Raw genomic sequence first — 23,054 nt, 5'->3', positions numbered from 1 at the left:
AACACACTCACACACGCATATTGTCCACATTTTTTTCTCCACGGCTCTTCCTTATAGAGTATAGTTTTTTTAGCTTTATTTCATTGTAATTTTTTTTTTCCTTTTTCTCCTCTCCCGTTAGCCTGTTAAGTTTTTTTTTGTATTGTCTCTGTCTAAAAATTTTCTCTATATTTCTCCTTTCTCCACGTGGTCAATATTCGGTGTCCTTTCCATACTTCGGATAGGTTATTTTTTTTTATTTTTTATTTACTCTCAGTAGCGACAATAACAACATTGCCTGCCTTCGCCGGTGACGTGCGAGTTTGGTTTGCTCAACTCGAGTCATATTTTGCAGTGAACAACGTTTTGGAGCAAACGAAGCTGCACATATTATTCAGTGCCTTCCCCGCGTCATTGACTCCTGTGGTCAAAGATTTAATAACGGACACCCCGCTAAACTTCACATACGACAGCATAAAGCGGGAGGTGCTACTCCGGACATCAGTGTCGGCGGAAAAGCGTTTTCAAATGCTGGTCCATGACGAATATTTAGGCGACCGCAGGCCGACGGAACTACTCCGTAGAATGAGGGAACATGCAGACGATGTCGCTCCTGATAGTGCTTTAATTAAGCAGCTCTTTTTCTCAAGGCTGCCGGCACAGGTAAAGGCCATACTAGCGTCGATGTAGTAGCAGCATCGGCGGACAAGGTTATGGATATTGTGAGGGGGCCTACCACCGCGGCGATCCCGCAACAGTCTGCTGAGGTACATGAGGGCCCTGCAAGTTTAAGGCAGGAAGCTACATCGATGGCCATTCTAACGGCTATCGAACGCCTCACTAGAGAGGTTGGCAAATTCAATATGGGCAGGTCACACTTGCCCAGACGCCGCTAGAAAAGCCGCTCACCTTCCCCGCACCACCGAGACCGTTCAAGCACGTCGGGACTAAGTTTTTATCATAGTCGCTATGGCGCTGAGGCGCGGAACTGCAAAATGCCCTGTACCTTTAATAACCAGGGAAACTAAATTGTGGAAAGACGAGCACGACAAACTTTCCACAATGGAGCAATGCATACCGGTCGTCCTTCTTGGCTGTCGGGCATCAATCAATGAGGACCTGGGATATTCGGCAGCCGAACTGGTCTATGGAGCACCTCTATCGTTGCCAGGTCAGATGCTGACCCCGATAGAGGATATAACAACTGACACAGCTCTGTATGTCAACAGACTACGAGCTTATCTCAGTAAGTTACCGCTGATGCACCCTAGGAAACAGACCATTGAATCTTTGGTTCCGAAAGACATATCGACATGGACTCATGTGTTCCTTAGAAAGGACGCAGTAAAAGCCCCCCTAACTCTACCTTACACTGGCCCTTATCGCGTGCTTTCGCACACTGACAAAACGTTGATCTTATACATTAGTGGTAAAAAAGAGACAGTATCGGTAGATAGGGTAAAAAGAACCTTTCTGGACGCATTAACACCTGAGCCACACATTCCTCCAACATACACACAGCATCATCATACACCTGAGGTAAATGTTCCACGTGAGAACAATTATGTGACCACTACACGGGTACATTGGCCGAAGAGACTATGCTAAACTGTGTATTTCTGTTGAGAAAGAACATTTTTTCTCTCCTTTCCAAAAAAAAGAACATTTTTTTTTTCTTCTCTCCTTCACCAAAAAAAAAATTTTTCAAAAAATACTCAAATAAATTTACATTTCTATTGTATTCTTCTTCTTACTATTTGTAACTACCTAGTAAGCAGTGAAGTCCCGAACCTTCCTTCCTTCTTTTCCTCCTTCGAGTTTATTTGTTCGGAAAATTGTGTTAAATTATTTTATTAGGGAGTGCCTTAAAAGCACCAAATAATAATCCCTAAAAACACGCCGTATTTGTCTTTATGTAAATATGTAAATAAACTTCTCTTTCAGTATTCAAACCACAGTGTATATTTATTTATTCTTTTCACGGAATACTTTATCTTTGATTGTCCGAATAATAGGCCACCTTAGGACATATCAGGAACGTAAATAGACTGTAAGAGTAACAAATGGTTCAAATACTAGAGAACCCCCCCCCCATAGACATTTAGTAACATGACATTTATATATGAACACCACCCTACAATGTAACATACATCTTTTTGGGGCTCGTAACCAATTTTATTCTTCCAAGAATAAAGAAAGTATCAGGGTTACCACAATGAAAAAAAAAGAAACAAAGAACAAATAGACACAACGTTTAAAACAAAAATGAAAATGCAACAAAGTAATGAGAAATGAAGGGTCCTGTTGCAGAGCCGGTCGTCCGGAGACAATCGACTCAACAACCAACAAGGTAGACACAGGCAAAAAGTAAACAGCAAAAAGGCAAAAAAGACGAGGGTTCGCCTTTTATTTGCAAAGGAAGCAAAAAATCGTATGATCTGGATGCTGGTCGTCTGGAAGGTTGCACGTCACTGAAGGCTAATGTCTGGAAGTCTCGAACAAGTACTCAAGACATAGGATGGTTCAGGGTTGCTCGCTTGGTCTGGAATGATTGGCTAGACGTCAAGGCAATCCGGAAACGGACGGTGGACACTGAGAAGTCGGGGGTCAGTGTTAAGGAACAGACGACACTGAGAGCGAAGGATCAGTGTTAAGGAACGGTCGACACTGAGAATGGAGGATCAATATTAAGGAACAGACGGTTGGTAGGGAGCCAGGTGTGAGCGAGGTTGCAGACCGGAGAAACAAGGTGCAAGCAAGATAGCAGACCAGAGGTGCTAGGTGCAAGAGAGGTTGCAAGCCAAAAGAACGAGGTTGCAGGCCGGATGAGCGAGGTTGCAGGCCATAGGAGTGAGGTGCAGGCGAGGTTGCCGGAAGGCTGCAGAAGTGAGCTGGAGGCACCAAGGGTTGGAAGGTTGCAGGAGTGAGCTGGAGTCGCTGGAGTGAGCTGGAAGTGCTGGAGACTGGGAGTGAAGTTCGCTGCTGGTGGGTCTCGGAGGCAAGCAGTAGAGAATCGCATTAACAGAAAAACTTATTAGCCCTGATAAGGGCTGGTTGTTTAACCCTGATAAGGGCAGTTTGAACTGCTGCTGAGACGGCTGCTGTCATTGCTGCTGCTAGAATCCTTCGGTGCTGGTGGATTCAGTTGACATGACTGGTAGCGTCAGTCGTCGCTTCGGGAGCCTCCTCCTACTCCCCGGCTGAATTTGTATTTATTTGCTTCCTCACTGAGCAAATTAGGCACAAGGCCGTTTTTTAATGTGGAGATATTGGGGAAATGGGGACCAGTTCCCCGGGGAGTAGGGGAGCTGGATAGTGACAATTGGTATGAAGGGTTTCCCCTACATTGACCAATAACTGATTGCTACAAGAGCAATGGTTTTCCCCCACATATGGTCTATGCTTGAACTTCGTTGCCCAGACCCTATGGGGCCTGGGCAGGCGAGGTGCACTTGCCATTTATTTAGTGCTTGGCCCCGGCCCTGGCATTATCTACTGCCAGAGCCTCATTTGGGGTCCAAGTCACTTTGGCACCAAGGTCGGTAGGGGGAAATGGGGGTCGAGGGTCATTTCTAACTAAAGCTAGGTCTTTAAAGACTTTATTTGGTTTCCTACACTAAGACACTATCACCATAATACCTCATTCTTACCATGGAGTTTATAAACTTAAAATCTCCCCAGCGTATGAGTCGGCTTTTTTTTACAAAAATCTGGAAAAAATCAAATATTTACATGTAACAAAGCAAAAATATTATATATACACAAAATAAAGTTATTTTTTTTTTTTAAATAAATGAGGGATGAGATGATGGGGAGGGGGGCAACCTAAAATACATCCCAAAAAGAAAGAAAAAGAAAACAACTAAACAAAATGCCTACCAACCTAATTCTAAATATGGAGTTCCCACTGTCTTCCAATCCAAAAGGTCGAAAGCAAGCAGGTCGTTCTCTAGTGGGGAGTGGGGGACTTAGGGCCGACATTTCAAAAACAAAATAGAGGGAGATGGGTAAAATAGGGAATGGATGGCATCTTCCATGATAAATGTACGTATAGGAGCAACAGACCGGGGACAAAATAAAAGGTGGACTGGGCATCTTTGGAAACACTCCTAGTACCAATGAAAAATAAAGTCTGGGACAGGATCTACTTTCATACTTGCCCTAGTCTAGCACCCATCTCCTATCAAAGTCTAAACTATGTAATCTTTTCCAATCACATCTGATCTTTACTTTAAGCTGATGCTTAAAGAAAGCGACCAGATCTCGATCCGAAACAGATCCAACCCCATAGATAATGTCAAGACGTGTAACCCACGTCACTAATCTAGCTACTGCTAGGATCGCGAGAAACACCAACCATTTCTCCCCAGTAAATGGCGGATCCATGTTGTCGACAAAGTATGCTAAATCAAATGGCACCAACCACTCGGGGTCGATGCGAGCCATTACCTCTCTGCCATACTCCCAGAATCTCTTAACTCCGTTGCAAAGAAAAAAGGTGTGATCCCTTGTTTCATCTTCATCCTCCTCACAGCGGGGGCAAAAGGGAACATATTCATCCCTGCTTCAGTCCCTGGCAAGCACGCCAAAAAGTGACTGTGCATTCCGGACAAGCCTCCACGTCAATGAAAATTTGCTATTATTTAAGTAGCTTCTGGCTGGCGCCCAATTCCACTGAGAGAGAACCTCCTCCCTCGACAAGTGCAGCTACTCAATCAGTGGATCCTTTGCGGTCCCCACCACTAAATCCCTATATAGCTTCTTCCTAGGCCGTGCAAGGTCACTGGTCCCCGGCAATGCCTTAAGGGTGGCTCAGCATTCGGAGAGCAACTGCGATTCCCCTGCCGGTCTTCTGCGGCAGGGGCGGATATGAGCTGTGGGAAAGCTTGCTCCACAACTGATACCAGTGCAGTTCTTCAAGCAGGCTTTGTTAGAGACTCTTTTTAACCTAGCTCTAACTACTTGACCTTCATAATGTTCGCTAGCCAAGCGATTGAAGTCCCCCTTAACTAACGTTATCTCTAGGGGATCCCCACCAGATACCGCCCGAGTGAGCCTATGATCTAAGTGCGTTTTCGTCCATGCCCTAGTTAAAGCGAGGCTTTGGCTATATTGGATGCAAAAACGCCTAATAGTGGCCTTAAGTTTAACCCTACAGCTACTCCCAGTAACCGCTCCCACTAACTCCTGCTGAATTAGTGCTGTCAGCTGTTCCCGGAAGTCGACTGTCTCCAACAAGGAGGCGTTCAATTTCCAGTACCCAGCCAACCTAGGTCTATTACCTGCTCTCAAACGGGCCATTACTCGTTTATGGTCCGAATGACCTAGCCAGTGAAATGTGGGAGAAGATAAGAAATCTATGTCGCCTCTTCTAACTAACATCCTATCCAAGTAAGTACTTGGATGGGAGGTCGTATTAGGTTGCCACATCCACATCTCCCTCCCCGGGTGATCCAGACGGAAACTGTCAACAAGATCGCACGAAGCCATCACACCTCTCCGACTCACTAAGCCCACCGACCTATCTAACTTGGGGTCTAGGATGGCATTCCAGTCCCCCATTAAAACTACCCACTCAGGACCCACCGGCAGAAACACCCCCACCTGCTGAAAAAAGGAAACCCTTTCTGCAGCGATATTGGGCGCGTAAACAGCCAAAATCCAGAACTTACCACTTTTAACGGCAACATCGACCACGACCAGCCTTCCATGAGCGTCCGCGTGGACTACAGTAATCGTGGTAACTGGGGTGCGACTCACTAATACACAAACCCCACGGCTATTGGGGTTGCCATATGCTGAATAAATGTCAAAGTCGTTCACCATTGCAATCCCTGTGCCCAACAAAGTGGGTCTCCTGCAGAGCAGCTATATCTACCTCAAGGGCTAAAAGATCCCTCAGCATGTGAGCAGCCTTGCTTCGGGATCTCATGCCCCTCGTATTCAAACTAGCTAGGTTCAAGTTCATTGCGTGTCCCTAACTAGTAATATTCATCAATCACAGGTCTAAAGTCCTCAGGAGTAAGAATGTCGAAGGCCTGGCCGAGACTGCCCGAGAACAGGTCGAACGTAAACCGTCCGTCTCGCGATAGACCCCCAACGTCCAGGGAAAAGGTTATTTCCAAAGCTCTAAAAAAAGAGGGGTTGACATAAAGTGGGACCCTCTCTTCACATTTTGCTGCTATGTTTGCTAATGATGGGTGCTCCCCATCAATGAGCTTGATGTCTTGGAAGGCTTTCTTCCCTGCCTCTACCATTCGCCACAGAGCTTTAGCCCTCCCTCCACTATTAGTCCTTACAAAGGTAATTAAGCCAGGTGCATCGGGGAACTTGCGTGGGTTTGCAACCTGTTTTCCATCCATCTCCTTTAATTGCTCTAAGCTCTTTAAATATTTCTGCTGGCATCCACTGAGGTCCCCGATAACCTGGCTATTGTCCACAGCCAAAATGGGAATTTTCTGGTTTTTGCTACTCTTTGGGCTGGGGTGGAAGCCTTTTCTGTAGTGACAGGGACCTCGACTGGTCCCTCAGTAGGGGTGTTGAGTAGGGGAGGGGTGGGTGGAACTTCCTCTCTTCTCGATCTTGCCTTCCTTCTCTTTCAACTTTTTCTCAGTGGCTTTGCCTTAGATGGCTCACTTTCTCCCTCAGACTCAGACGAGCTGGCCATCATCTTTCTTCTGGCAGAGTGTGCTCCTGTCTTTGAAGTGTTTTGCGGGGCCACTTCTGATTTCTTGGGTTTCTTGGCCACCACTTTGCTCCATGTGTCTCCCATTAATGCTTTCCATGGTCCCTGGCAAGAGCTTGATCACACCTCCTTGAACATAATCAGCATATTTATTTGCTAGAAGGTTCTTATAAAATTGGAGTGACTTTTTCTCATGGAGGCCACAGGTTCCTGGTGCGTTGGGTTTTGTTGTTAGCGCCTCTTCTTTGGGCAGGCTGCTTTGCCTGGACCTTTCTGCATTTGGGATCGGTGAGTCTGAGGGTAAGGCTGGCCACTCTTCCACTACCCTCCTGTGGAGCACACATCAACTATGACAAGATGATCCATGGCTCGAACTTTATGCATAACGTCTGCATACTTGGTGGGACTGTTGCAGAGAGATTGAGTATGTTCCTTCCGCGTGTTTTTCCTGGGCATTGCTATGGTTTGGGCTATTTGCCATTGATTGTCAGTCGGTGTGAGGGCCATCCATCCCTAGAGCTCCTTCTTCTGCTGTTGCTGATCTACGACAACCATGGTGTCGTTGACTATCTGCCAGGGTGGTGAGGATGGTGCAGACAGGATTTCAGGGAATGGCGTTGAATTAACAGCGGGTGTGGCACTCCCCGAGACGGGCGATATGGACGCTGGGATACCACCGGGTGTGGTACCCCTCAATACGGACAACATGGACGTGGGCACAGATGACACGGAAGATGGGGTACCACCGGGTTACCCCCCCCCAACACGGACGCAGACACAGGCGTGGACGTGGACACAGACATGGTCAATGGGATGCCACCGGGTATGGCAACCCCCGCAGCAATAGTGACAATTGGTGTGAAGGGTTTCCCTTACATTGACCAATAACTGATTGCTACAAGAGCAATGATCTTATATGTGAGGGAAACCCCACATATGGTGTTTGCTTGAACTTTGTTGCCCAGGCCCCATAGGGCCCGGGCTGGCGAGTTTGCACTCACTGGGCGAGTTTGTATTTATTTGCTTCCCCACTGAGCAAATTAGGCACAAGGCCGTTTTTTAATGTGGAGAGATTGAGGAAATGGGGACCAGCTCCCCAGGGGTAGGGGAGCTGGATAGTGACATTTGGTATGAAGGGTTTCCCCCACTGATTGCTACAAGAGCAATGGTTTTATATCTGAGGGTTGGTATTTATGTGCTTCCCCACCAAGCAAATTAGGCACAAGGCCGATTTTTAATGTGAGGAATAGAAACCGACTTGGAAACAACAAATATATTCTATTAAAAAAATTTTTCTTCTGAATCTTTGGATTCAGCATTAAATAACCTGAAAAGGTTGATATGCCGTAAAACAAAAACAACCAACCAACATTGTGTCTACTTTATTAGTTGTATGACTAATTGATTCCTTCACAACTATAGCAGATGAAGATTGCAACAATCACAAGCAGGAGCGAATTCTTGTGGCTGCAGATTTTGAATCCACTTTCTTCCTGGCTTGAAAAATCCGAAGCCAACACACAGTTACGTGGCCAAGTGTGTAAGGCGTTTAGCCAGCAACAGACTCTCTCTTTTTTCCTGACTATTGCTGACACCACACCTCTCTGTTGGAGCGCAACCTCACATGGACCCTTTTGGCCTCGACTAGCATGAATACAAATAAGCCAACATGGCTATCTTCAAACATAGACTTCCACATGCGGTACACACATATATTCTTTTTTTTACCACAGGACTCTAATCTTTTGTCCCCGTCCATAGATAGATACACGCTTTTACTACCAACTTCAACATGTATCTACTGAACACTTTTCAAGCCTGTCTAATTTTTAATCCATGTTTCCACACAGGAACACTTCCAACAACTAACCTTTATTCTATACAACCCGTTTCTCTCCTATATTTCTACCAACGAAGATTACTAATAAAGTTGCTTTCAAATCTTAGAATGAGACTTCTTTTCTTGTCTTTATTTCATAACTAAACACCTTTCGATCCACCGTAGCAAGGCAACAGATCGATTTCGATACGAAAATAGAACTGAAATTACTGTTTCTGCTGTGACATTTATTTTGTCCTCACGTAACACTTGACACTACTTGTTTTTAGAACTGATAAACGCTTTAAAATAAGTTAAAACACTAAAACTTATCCAACTAAATAAAAAACGACTACTTAGAAAAATCGATTTTATCTTTTTTTAAAACAACAATAAATAAGTAAAAATATTTTAAAAATATATTACGGGGATTGGCCTCTTTTTTTTTTTTTTTTATTGAAAACGCTTTAAAACTAAAAGCTTATCAGCTACGTAGAAAATGATCACTTAGAAACATCGATTTTACTTTATTTTCAAACAACAGTAAATAAGTAAAAATATTTAAAAAATATTATGGGGGTGTAGTCTCTTTCAAAAACTATATTTCCTTCAAGAACAGCCATAAAATGTGTTTTCAATTGATATTTATTCAATAATGGCCTACTTTTCTCACCAAGCAAAAATGGATAAATTTTTCATGGACGAATCTTCCGACTACCGCAGCGACTGATGATGTCTTTCAAGAGTGAAAGTGAAAGTCAGAAAAGGCATCTTTGAGGAATTCTATTAAATATTTTAGAAAAGTGCGGACGAAACTGATATACCAAACACATTCCAATCTAAATCTAAATAGTCGTTGCTTTTCGGTTGTTCCCGTAAGTTTGTTTTTTTTAAGTAAAAAAAAAAAAAAAATGAAGATCGGAAAAAATGTGCTTTATGACGTAATTAAAAAAAAAAAAATTGTCGAGTCATACGAAGATTTCAACTTTTAATATTTTTCCAGATATCGTAATTGCTACACGCCATTAAATATTTTTCATCCTTTCAGATTTCATCACATCCTAAAATATCTTTTATTTTTCACAAAAAAAGATACCCCCAAGTCCATTTAATTTCATATTTTTCTTTAATTTTAAAAGTTATACCCGAAATTTTATTGTAAAGAAGAAAAAAAATTTTTTGAACAGTCTTGATTGCAAGACATTTTGGCGCTTGTGCAGTTTATCAAAAACACAAGGAGAAAGAAAACAATTGTCTAAAAAACAAAAGGTAAAACATTTTTTATGGTTTTAAATGTTTTTTTCTAAACTTATATTATTCGCCAAATTTCTTTATCGTTTGTTTAACTGAATCGTAAATAAATAAAATTAAAAAAAATATTGCCGGCAAAATTTTCCTGAAAATACAATTTAATCAGTAAAAAAATCAGAAAAAAAAACCCCGACTCCCCAAGAGACTTTAAAATGACTTTGAATAGGTTTTCGGGATTGCTGAAAACGAATATCACATTTAAATTTTGGTCAGAATCGTTCCTTTTCGTTTGTTTCCGAAAGTTTTTTAAAAAAAAAAAAAAAATGGAGATCAGAAAAAATGTGGTTTATGACGTAATTATAAAAAACAAAAATTGTCGAGTCATGCAAAGATTTCAATTTTTAATATTTTTCCAAATATCGTCAGTTCTACACGCCCTTAAATATTTGTCATCTTTTGTGTTAAATAAAACACACACAAAAGATACCCCCAAGTTTATTTAATTTCATTTTTTTTTTTAATTTTTAAAATTTATTTTATATTTAAAAAAAATAACGGTAAATTTATACAAATACCGTGACAGCGAATTAGTAGAAAAAAATGTACCCTAACCCTAACCCTAACCCTAACCCAGTTTTCAGATTCGTGTTCAGCACACCGAAGCGTAACAGAATACTACGTAAAAGATTTTACTAATTCGCTGTCACGGTGTTTGTATAATAATACCAAAATAACGAATTTAAATGAAAGTCCAAATTTATAAGCTATCCTTGAAATTTTCTTAAAATATTGTTTAAAAAAAAAACGTAAACAAGGGAAAACTTTTATTTATTTATTAATTTAAGTAACTTTTAAATGAATTAACTTTTATTGTTTTTATAACTTTTTAAGTGAATTAATTTTTTGTTGTTTTTATTAAAAGAAAATTTGGAATTAACGAATTAGAAACTATCGGGAAAATATTTTGTAATATGGGCAAAAATTAAAGAGAAATGAGGAAAAAGAAAATAATTGTTTAAAAAAACATAGGTAAAAAATTTAAAAATAAAGACAATAAAAAAAATATTGCTGACGAAATTTTCTTGAAAATACAATTTAATCAGTCAAAAATTAGAAAAAATAAATTTCAAATTGTAAATTTAAAAAAAAGAAAAGAAAATTCAAACCCTAAAAATGGTTCAAAAGAGATTGTCCAAAAGAAATGCTGTATGCTTTAGTATGTTCCTGTGAAAACCTACTTGTATAAAGACTTAGAACAATTTTATGCAAAGTAAAGGTCTGAAAGTGAATGTTGCTTATCAAATAATTAGCAGTTTAATATTTATTCTGTTTAAATATAGTTTTAAAATGTTATCATCTTTGATGTTATCAGTTTTGATTCAGAAAGTTTAAAATATTTTTCCATTTAAAACTTGAAGTGAAAAGTTGAAATTTAAAACTTTCTTTCTTTCAGATTGCACAGCAAGTTGTGAATTTGTAGTTGCCATGGAAAGTGCTCCATCACGGAATCTGATGGATGTTGCAAGTGTGAAAGTTATGGAAACCAAAACCCTCCATGGTATTTTGCAAAGAAAGTCACATGTTGATGATGGTTTAGGTAAGAAGAAAGAATTTCAACAATGAAAAGACATTTTGATAAAAATTATCGACATTAACCATGGTCATTTTCAGATTAGCATTCAATTTTTTTTTCTATCTTTTTAATTAATTATTCTTTTAAAAACCCATCATAAATTATCAGGTTGACAAGAAAGTTCTTGCGGTTTTTAACTTGTAATTTCAGATGTAGTGAAGTCAAGACTACTATTTCTCCATTACATGTCTCTTTCTCTCTACTCTTCCCTTTCCCCCACCTTCCTTCCTTCCTCCTTTCCTCAAAAATGTGACCAGAGGTTGTAACCAATTAGGACGGAGAACAGTTCTGGTGAGAAAGACAAAAAGATGGATACAAAAAATGTTGGAAGCAAAAAGATGGAGACGCGAGTGGTTCCAGAGTTAATTTTGACGACTCCCCAAAAGGGGGACCCGCCGAAATGGTGACCTACCCAACAAGAATTACATTATGGTAAACGCCATAATTTGGTGAACGTCCGACATCCATATGAACACGGACAAACGATGACGACGTAACAGCAAAGTCCGAGGACAAACACAAAAAACAGAAATAAAAAACAAGTAAATATATATAAATCCGCCTAAAGAAGTGCCGATAAATATATTTTTACTGTTTTATGACACAACTCACCCTATTAAAAAATAAAAATTATGTGATTCGTACCGAGTAATTTACGTGATTTAAATAAGACCTAGCCTGAAAAGTCCTAAGGCGGATACCTTGTGAAATATATATAGATACAACAAAAAAAAAAAAATTAATTGTAAGACGCAGTTCTACAAAATTAAAACATTTTTGCCTGGATACACAAAAAAAAAACACGCGCACACACACACACACACACACAAAAAAAAAAACATGAAAAGAAAACTTTCAAACACGCATACAAAAATAATTGTCGCCATCTTAAACACGTGAGGAAATTAGCATGTGTAGAAATTAGCCCAGACAATAACGCAGGTTTTGTCAAAGACATTAACCAGAACTACATATATATATTTCTTAAAAAAAAGAAGAAAAAAAAAGATATATATATATAATATATATATATATATATATATATATATATATATATATATATATATATATATATATATAAATAAAAAAAATTTTATCAATAAGTTTGAAACACAAATCTCTCGGTTAATTCAATCTCTGGTGAGTGAACGCTTTTCTCTCCTTTCTATTATACCTAGCCCCCCCCCACCACCACCACCATCTCCCGCCCCTAGCGATTCGGAAAACTAAAAAGGCGGATTGCGTTTGCTCCAGTAGTGCCGCTGTTACTAGAAATTACTGCAAAAATAGGAGCGTCTAAAGTAAATTTTATTGTAGATACAAGAGCCAGTATTTCCATTTTACCACGTTCTGTAGTAAATGGAATTACTTTGGAACCAACTCCTGTTCATATCTCGACTGCTAATGGCGAAAGCATACAATGCTATGGTCAAACTAGCTTAGAAGTCAAGATTCCACGTTTAACAAGATCTTTTCAATGGAGTTCCTTGATTGTGGATGTCTCTAACCCTTTGTTAGGATTTGACTTTTTAAACAAGTTTAATATAGTAGTGGATTGCAAGAATAGATCCATCCGTGATAATGTAACAGAGCGCGAAATTAAAGTCAACACAGTAACTGAAACCAATACTGTATTGATTAATAAAATAGACCTAGCAGAATATGTTAACGAAATAATAAATAACTATAGTAGCATAATATCACCTCATAGCGATACAGACAAAGAATATGGCGGAGTGTATCACAGGATTGATACAGGCAGCCATGTACCAGTCTTTGCTAAAGCCAGGCAACTTTCCGGTCCTAAATTAGATGTAGCACAGGCGGAATTTAAGAACTTACTAAATACTGGAGTTATCCAGCCTTCCAGTAGCGAGTGGGCAACACCCTTGCACTTAGTGAAGAAATCAGATGGTTCATATCGAGCTTGCGGTGACTTCCACGCGCTGAATAGTGTTACCAAGACAGACCGCTACCCGATACCGAACATAAATTCATTCTGCACACAACTTGCTGGTAGACAATATTTTTCCAAGATCGATTTGACTGCAGTATATCACCAGATTAAAGTAAACCCTGAAGACGTCCCTAAGATGGCAGTCGTGACACCTTTTGGATTATTTGAATTTAATTACATGCCATTTGGTTTAAAGAATGCTGCAGCCACATTTCAGCATTTTATGGACAAGGTGTTTCTAAAATTAAATTGTGTATTTGTATATTTAGACGGCATATTAGTTTTTAGTGAAAGTTAACAACAGCACAAGGAAGACTTAGATAAGGTATTCAGGATTCTTGGTGATAATAATTTAAAGATTTCCTTAGCTAAGTGTGTATTCGGAGTGCCAGAGTTGTACTTCTTAGGTTTTCATGTAAGCAAAGAAGGCTTGTTGCCTACTTCAAAAACAAAATTAAAGAATTAGAAACCTTTCCAGTACCCAAAGATTCGAAAAGCTTGCATAGATTTTTGGGAATGACAGGTTTTTATCGCAAGTTAGTCCCTAATTACGCAACCATAGTGCTACCACTATCCGAACGAATGACCCTAAAGCAACGTTTGAGCTAAACGAAAAAGAAACTCATGCTTTCAGAACAATAATAAGCAAATTGTCAGAAATTACGGCATTAGCTCATCCGCAGTCTTCAGCCACAGAGTACCACCTGGTTACGGATAGTAGTCAATACGCAGCTAGTGCTGCATTACACTAGCTAATAGATAAGAAACCAGTACCTATAGGTTTCTTTTACAAGAAATTTTCGCAAGCCCAGGCCAAGTATTCTACGTTTGACAGAGAGCTACTGGCGGCTTATTTTTCAGTAATACATATCCGTCACCTCATAGAGACTCGTCACGTGACATTATTCACTGACCATAAGCAAGTATGTGGAGCCTTTTATAGTCAGACACCCGCAAAGTCGGATCGATGACAACGACACTTGTCAGTACTTGCTGAATATATCGCTGACATGGTGTATATTAAAGGAGACGAGAACGTAGTTGCAGACTGTATGTCTAGAACTGCTTTAGCGGTGCAAATAGATGCATGTGATTTGGCTGAAATAGCCCAGGCACAAAAAGGAGATGACGAAATAAAGTCATATGCTAATTTAAAAGAATACTGCGTGTCACGTGAGATTCGCTCTGTCCTGTGTGATACTTCAACCAAGTACCCCAGGCCGTTTGTCCCAAAAGAGCTTCGTAGGGCTGTCTTTGACAGTTTACACGGACCTTTAGCGCACCCTGGGACTGGAGTATCTATTAAACTGATTAAGTCTAGATACTTCTGGCCTAACTTAGATAAGACAGTTAAGCAATTCTGTGTAGAATGTGTTGTATGTCAACAGTGAAAAGTTCACAGACACACAAAGTCTGCAGTCCAGGAGTTTATTTACCATCCGCACGTTTCCAAACGGTACATATTGATATTGTTGGCCCATTACCCCTAACGTGCAATGAGTCAGATCCTTACCTCAGTCCATAGAAATATTTGGTGACCTGTATCGATCGTGCAACTCGCTGGATCGAAGTACAGCCAATGATTGAAATAACTGCGCAGTCGGTAGCAGAGGCATTTATCAATGCCTGGGTATCTCGATTTGGAGTTCCATTGCATGTTGTAACTGACAGGTAGCCAATTGTAGAGCGAATTGTTTCAAGAGTTGGCCAAGTTAGTAGGTTTTTACCGATTGAGAACAACTTCATATCATCCTCAAAGTAATGGGATGATTGAAAGAGCACATCGTACCCTTAAGGCAGCGATAATAGCGCGAAAAGAGTCCTGGATGGAAGAGATACCAGTGATCCTACTAGGTCTACGCAGCACCCCTAATGAATCAGGTTTTTCACCTTTTACCACTGTTACTGGAGCACCAATATTGATTCCTCATCAGCTGATACACAAGCAGAGTAGAAAAAGAAACTCCAGTTAACAACAAGTATGTACATAATTTGTGTGAATGGATGTCCCAAATCAACGTACTCAACAATGAAAAAGGATTTATCCATGGAAATGCAAAATCTTTTATAGCGAAAACCTTACTTTCCTGTAAGAAAGTATGGTTAAGGGTTGATCGAGTTAGGAAACCATTAGAAGCACCGTACTCGGGTCCTTATAAAGTTTTGACTCAATCAGATAAACACTTCCAGATCGATATGAATAACGGTACTCATGCACACGTATCAATCGATAGGTTAAAACTGTTTACAGAGCCAACTAGCAGTAATAGAACTAGAGTGACCGAGAAAGCACAGATAGGTACTACTAATGATAAGGATGTCAGAACAGATTATACCGATAAAGTAAAATTGCTGGTGGCATGTATAAATCTTGATTGGGAAGAAAAGTGACATGGAAAAAGAAAAATGAATATTTTTATTTTTAAACAGAAGTAGACATAGTAGTAATTCAAAGGATATTAACTAACTCCATTACTGGAGGGGGACTCGTTTAGTGAAGCCAAGACTACTATTTCTCCATTACATGTCTCTCTCTCTACTCTTCCCTTTTCCCCTTCCTTCCTTCCTTCCTTCCTCCTTTCCTCAAAAATGTGACCAGAGGTTGTAACCAATCAGACGGAGACGCAAGTGGTTCCAGAGTCAGGGCACGAAAATGAAAATCACAAACTTTCTATAACCCGATACCACTTGTACGCTGAAATGAATATAAAAGCGTTTCGTTTGGAAGTTATTTTGTTTCTTTATTATTATTCCCAGGTTGGTTTCTACTCCCGTCTTATTAATTTCGACAACTCCCCAAAAGGGGGACCCGCCAAAATGGTGACCTACCCAACAAGAATTACATTATGGTAACCGCCATACAGATGACCATATCTTGGCTCGAACAAAGATTTATTGATCATAATACATACCATCAAAATCAACAAACTTTTGCAAACACATAACAAGTGTATTTATGCCAGTAACATAAACATCTTGCATTCTGGTGTTTTGATATCGCTTAGGTTTTTAAAGCATTTCTCATGCAGAAAATTGTTGAGATGCTTGAAAAAGTGGTAGTCGGTAGGTTCATGGATTTTAAAGATAAAATTCATTTATTTTAATTGTGAAAAACATGAAAATAATTTTCTTTACAAACGTTATTAAAATAAAAATATGTAAAGTCAAACGATGTTAATTGTAATTTATTAAATTGCAATATCAACCTATGTTTTGTGTAGAAACGTTGAATATGATGTTTGGAGATTATCACTGCTGAGGCAGAGTTTTTTGTCCAATTCATTCAACTCGTAGTGTTGGTTTAGCAACATTTGGTCGGGCATTGTCGTGAGGAAAATTGGGCCTTTTCTATTAACTAATGCTTTTCTGATGCATTTCATTCATTTTTTGACAGTGTTTCTCTGCGTAATGGTGTCGTCTGCATTCTAAAAACTATAATGGATGAGACTGGTCACAGACTACCAAACACTCACCATGACCTTTTAGTGCGACTCTAAGTTTGGGAAATGTTGTGTAGCTTTGTCGGCATCTAATCATTGAGCTGAGCATCGTAAAGAACCCACTTTTCATTGCAAGTCATAACCTGGTCGAGAAAAAGGTCCTTCTTGTTGCATAAAAGAAGGGAAGATGACACTTCATAACGGTATTTCTTTTGGTTGCTGTTCAATTCGTGTGTTATCGATTTATCAAGTCTTTTTGTCTTTCTAATCTCTCTCAAGTGGTTGGAAATTGTCATATATGTTACGTCTAATTCAGAAACAAGTTCTTAAACAGTTTTAAAATGGATTGGCTTCGACTTAGGCTCTTAATTGATTGTTGTCAACATCCGATGGTAAACCACCACTGTGCTGTGCATTCAGTATTGCTTCCTGAGCCAAATGCTTTGTTGATATTGCAAGCTGTTTCAGCAGCTTTTCTGCCTTACTTGAATTGAAATAAGAAAATTGTGTGAATTTTCTTTTTTTCCATCTTGTTTGTATTCAACATTCTGAAATGAAAACAATTGTTTTAAAATGATTGTAATTTAAATGATTTGATAGAGCAAAAAATGCTAATTTAAATGATATATAAAGTAACGGTATTATAACGAAATCTTATTTGAAAATACATCATTTGAAATCAAAATTAAAAATTCTGCAAGAATCGTCTTGTGAACCCAATACTTAACAATAACAACTGCGCACATTTGTTTAATTTATTGAGAGTGTTCTTGATTTGTGGAAATTTCATTATTCTACAAGATAAAAATTCAATTTTATTTAAAAAAAAAATGAAAACTGTTTTAATAAAAATGTTGATTAGTGAAAGATTTTGTTCATTATTCCACAAAAAATTATATATCCATTTTATCATAAAAAAAACAAGCTGAAAAATATTTTGATATTTAATATTTTGAATTTATATTTTCTTTTCTGCAGAAAATCAATGTGAAAACATTGGCAAGAAACGAAGTTATTCAGAAATATGTACCAAAACTGAATCGTTGACACATGATACTCATGAGGATGAAGATGGAATGAAAATGATGAGGATGAAATTCAAGAGAAGAAAAAAAGAAAATGTTCTTGAAAGTCCAACTTCACCCTCATTTAATCCAATTGTACTTGTAAAGATACAATTGGTTTGGTCCACATGCAAGATGAAGTTTACTTCTAAAAAGAATTTCAACAGACATCAGGCCATCCACTCTGGTAAGTTCTCTCATCCCACTTGTCTCTTTAGCTAAATTATATTTGTACATCTTATTTTTACGTCTTTCTTAGCAGAGTAGCTGACTGTTGAGTGGTGCATTTTAGTGGAATAGAGATAAAAATGAACAGGAATTCAAAGGAGGAAAATAGACACACGTGTTGACTGATGAGAGGAATTCTTTATTAAGGTAAAGAACAAAAAAGGGATTATGGGATATGTAGAGGGGAAGGGAGGTAATAGAGATACAAGAGTTATCGGACTTTCAACACTAGCCAAGTGAAAGAGCTTATTTACATAGATGTTCTTTGGCATACAGATGCTCTTTATTTTGTTTGGGATTAGAGGATAATGTCTGTTGTAAAATGTTATGCACACATATTTGTTATGAAATAATTGTTAATAGCCCCTTTTCGGATGGGCTCATTAAAATGAGAAAATTGTCCACTTCATGATATAACTAGGATTTATTTCTTACCTTGCCACACAGCGATTGAAGTTGGAAATTTGGTTATAGCATCAAAAACCTATATAAAATATTAAAACACACACACACACACACACACACACACACACACACGTACACATATATTGCTAGAATAGAGAAATTTTCATTAATACCTTAGTCATAGAAAAAATAAAATAAAAGATGATTTTTCATTACTATATTATATTAGTTTTTAATGCATAGTTAAGTATTTATTTATTAAAATTACTTGTATATCTTAATAGTAGGTAAAATATTTTATTTCTAACAACAAATTGAAATGTTGCCTTAATGAAATGATGTAAGCAGCCTTAGATGTCAATCATTGAATACTAATCATGCCAAAACGTTTTTTGTACTTCTTGTTGTTATGTTTGGTTTAACTAAGAATAAGTTGTATTTTTCATTAAAAAATTTTGTTTGCTAAACAGTTCCATTGACATTTCATGTCCTGCCAGGTAACTCTTCTAGCATTTAAACCTTTGTGTATAAAATTTACTAAAATTTAATCTTCATTATTCTCCTGTTTGTAGAATTTACCTGAATAAAAATCATATCAACATAAGCTCATTTATTCTTGGTATTTTTACTTGCACATTTAATGGTAGCTATTTGTTTAAAATCCTTTGATTAATGTGAATTAAAATATATATAAACTATTCAGAATGAAATGATTTACATTTTTAAAAATAATTTGAACACCTAAAATATTTGTGAGTGGTGACTTTAAATTTTGCTATTTTTCAGATCCATTTAAGCCTATTATTTATATGCACGATGGACCCATGAAAGGAAAGTCGAACAAAAACAGGACTGCTAATCACCATGAAGAATTGTCTCCTCCATTCAAAACGGCACTTGCTATTAAAAAAACTGAAGAATCCCCAAAACCTCCAATTAATTCGTTTATTATATGGGAAGATGACACAGGAGAGATTACTGCCAATTTATCGAAAAATGGCCTTCTCCCTCATCAAAAGCAAAAAGATTTTAAAAAATCTATTTCAAATTTTAACACTGAGGACAAGGAAAATTTATATCCTCACTACAGTAACAATATAGATTATGTTTGTTCTGTTTGTCACAAACACTTTCTTAATTTAGATTTGTGTTTGTGCCACCAGCAACAAGAGCACCCAAATATAGAGTGCAATTTCCTAGAGGTAGAACAGGGTAGCAACATTGCAGACCTGCACTACCCTATTCCCAATCAAGTTGGTATTCTTGGGCGGTCCATTCTTGACATAAGTATTTGCAAAAATATAAAAGAATACAAAGTCTACAGAAAGTACAAATGCACCAAATGCAGTCGTATCTTCTATTCAGTCCCTCGATTGCATTCACACATCATTGAGTGTGGCTCTAGGCTTCCTGGTTTGACTGATAATAATTGCCAATGCAATGACCTGATGAATGACCTCAAAACTAATATGATACGGCAAGAATGAGAGTATATTTTAAATTTTAGTTCAAGTAGGAGAAATTTTTAATATTTAGTTTTATCTCATCCAGAGTAATGCTTTTTAGTAAGCTGAATATTCCTGGCATTAAACAGACCCTATGTCACAGTCAGCCCTTGTGAGAAGACAATGAATAGAGACAGTATTCATTACTAACAGTTTGACTTTTTCTCACATCCCAAACTGTATGATGTCGCATTTGATCATACAGGCCTTACTTTTTGAAGGCCCTATCTGTAATATTGCGGGATTATTAAGATTCAACACTCAACACACGTTTCTTGTATTTGTACCTGCCTATTGTATTGGTGGTTATGCCAGTCACAGCTGGAGGAAGGTACAATGGACAATTTGTGTGATTGTAATCAAGTGACTAATCGAAAGGAACAACTGGATTTTGTGCATTTGCTCACTTTTATATTATTGCAGATACTTCAATCAATAATGGATTTCTGTTTTTGATGCACTAGCCATACAACTTTATGGAACAGTATTAGAGAACTTTTAAAATTGCATTCTAAAAAAAACAAGAATACAATTCATACTGAAATAGACTTTTATTTAATATGAATTTAAATAAAAGCAAGAATTCCAAATAAATTTTTAGCATTCTTCTTGTGTGAATAAACGTTATAAATGTTTCATAGATTGTAAAAGACAAAATTCATTTATTTTAATTGTTAAAAACATGAAAATAATTTTCTTTACAAACGTTATTAAAATAAAAATATGTAAAGTCAAACAATGTTGGTTGTAATTTATTAAATTACAATATCAACCTATGTTTTGTGTAGAAAATATTGTTGAGTATGATGTTTTTAAAAAGAATACAATCAAATACTGCAATTCTAAATTTTGTCGACCAACAATTTAAATAAACAAATTAAAAGCTAATTCTAAATAAGAAAGATATTTGAATATCAGTGCATACAAAGATCTTTTTGACACAAAAATGAACTTTGAATATTCTATTCATACAAAAAGAAACAAGTTTTAATAGAATTTAAAATAAAAATTCAATTTCATATATGTTTGAAAATGAATTAGACATTTTTATGAGAACAAAGAAAACATTTTATGCAGCTTTGTTATTGTATAAAAAGTATTTCAAATTTTTACAATTCAAAATATTTGACTCCAGAATGTGTATTTTGCACATAATCTGATATGTATTTAAACGTTCTTTGCTTACATGTTATATATACTTTTTGAGTTCATACTTCATACATTGCAAACTATTTGACTCTACAATGTGGATTATCTTCTGAACTGCCCACAGATATACTATAAGTAAAACCTCCACTTTCTCTCATAAACTGATATGGTGTATTTATATATGACCTTTTACTCATCAGTTAAATATGCATTTTAAATTCCTTTTCACACGTCAGATTTTAAACTTTTATTTTTGAACTATATTTCACTCTTGTATTTATGTTAATAAATATTGTATTTAAACTTTTAAGTTAGTCATTTTGTGTTATTTTTCATTTGGCTATTTGCTGCTTTTTTCTCATTACTGGTGTCTTGAATTCGAGAACCTCTTCACCCCTGCTTTTTTTATTATTTAAAGGAGAAATCTGGGACCTCGACCTGTAAAATAGACTTAAAAAGTCTACTGAGTCTGAAACTAGCACTCAGTTTATAACACCGCATGACAACCGGTATTTCACTTTTTTCTGAACCGTCTCATCGGTCATCCCCATTCTCTACATGCTCACCCCCCCCCCCCAACTTATGACCACAACAGTGGTGTTTTGTGGTCACTTGTTAATCTCATACTGGACGTGGGATCAGACTCGTTGGTATTTGCATAATCGGGTCTTGGTTATACACCTCGATATCTGCATCAGATGTGTCGTCTGCCATCACTACGTCATCATCCATCTTTTCCACATCTGTCATCCTGTGTATGTCACATCGGAATATGCTGTCCTCCATTCCTGGCCTTTGGGGAAGTAGTTGTATAGGCAAATAATCTGGTGTATCCATGAGACTTTTTTCTTCCGGAAGAAACGATGATTGTAGTCTGATATTGCCACTTCCATCCAACTGTACGCGGTATTGTTTATTACTCATGATCTTGACAACTCTCCCTGTTTTTCTCCATAATCGCGGATATGGTCTTTCCTGATTTTGAACTTGAACGGATTTGCCGACCAGAAGCTGTTGAATCGGACGGCTGTGCATATTGTTTAGCACATGCCTTTTTGCCATCGCCCTTTCTCTTAATTCTTTGGTTTCTGTCCAACGATCGTACATGAGGTGCTTTTTGTGAAGTATAGGCAGGTGATCCTTATTGTTTGACCATATAATATTTCAGTTAGTGATAATCTGAAGTCCTGGTGGTGTGTGTTCCTATGTGTCATCATTGCTTGTGTTGCCGGATCCTGGTGTAGGTGGACGTAGCCATCAATGCAGTCCATAAGCATTCTTTTGGCTGTTTTTAAGTCTAGTTTGGCTCAGTCATTAATTTGGCATTAATGTACAGATGATATATGTCTCTTTTAGCCACAGTCTCCACAGAAAGATTTATACTTTAATGAGTCAAATGGTGGATCTCCATCGGATGATATCACCTCCAATGCACCATACGCGCAGAATCAACCCATCAATGCGTCACATGCTACTGTAGTCTTCCTTGATGGTAGCAGGACAACTTCAATCCAGCTGGTGTATCTGTCTGCATATACCATGTAACTCTTCCCATGCATATCCAGTCTTCTCCGTGACAGTCTTTTGGAATTGGAATTCTGTGTTTGAGGATAGCATAAGTGGTTCTCTCAGTTGGGGTAGAGCAATCGAATTGCATTTTCAACATTGTGATCTTGTTTGTCGGATACTAGCATCTAGACTAATCATTGTTTAGTGTTAGTCAACGTTCCATTCATTCATATATGGGCGGAGTGCAGTGCCTTTAGTACTTCAGCTGTAAGCTGCTTTGGTATCAGAATTTTATCCCCTTTTTTGGGAACCTCTTCCAAACAATATAACTGGTCTGCCATTGGCCAGAATTGCCGGACCTTTGTTGTCAGTTTGTGTCTTGACTTCAGGAACCCATCTCATATATATATCACTAATGTTTTGGCATTTC

General features: G+C 37.9%; 1 protein-coding gene across 1 annotated transcript; it reads left to right on the top strand.

Moving 5' to 3' along the window:
* The first annotated feature begins 9,472 nt into the window (after nucleotides 1-9,472).
* On the top strand, nucleotides 9,473-21,425 carry LOC145297658 (uncharacterized). The gene is made up of 4 exons (XM_080143826.1): nucleotides 9,473-9,752; nucleotides 11,188-11,331; nucleotides 17,743-18,015; nucleotides 19,248-21,425. The coding sequence occupies exons 2-4, from the start codon at nucleotides 11,220-11,222 to the stop codon at nucleotides 19,946-19,948; spliced, it is 1,086 nt and encodes a 361-aa protein (XP_079999952.1). The 5' UTR covers nucleotides 9,473-9,752; nucleotides 11,188-11,219; the 3' UTR covers nucleotides 19,949-21,425.
* The last annotated feature ends 1,629 nt before the right edge of the window (nucleotides 21,426-23,054 follow it).

Source organism: Euprymna scolopes, chromosome 18 (assembly GCF_053919585.1).
Source record: "Euprymna scolopes isolate OS-2025 chromosome 18, ASM5391958v1, whole genome shotgun sequence".
Taxonomy (NCBI): Eukaryota; Metazoa; Mollusca; class Cephalopoda; order Sepiida; family Sepiolidae; genus Euprymna; species Euprymna scolopes.
Note: the sequence above shows the minus strand (reverse complement) of the source record. Positions and strands in the feature narration are given on the sequence as shown.

What these genes read in the sequence shown, in the direction of transcription:
- LOC145297658 (XM_080143826.1), top strand. Translation starts at nt 11,220, where the DNA reads ATGGAAAGTGCTCCATCACGGAATCTGATGGATGTTGCAAGTGTGAAA. An exon ending in ACATGTTGATGATGGTTTAG is followed by an intron (nt 11,332 to 17,742) that starts GTAAGAAGAAAG and finishes TCTTTTCTGCAG; the next exon opens with AAAATCAATGTGAAAACATT. An exon ending in ACATCAGGCCATCCACTCTG is followed by an intron (nt 18,016 to 19,247) that starts GTAAGTTCTCTC and finishes GCTATTTTTCAG; the next exon opens with ATCCATTTAAGCCTATTATT.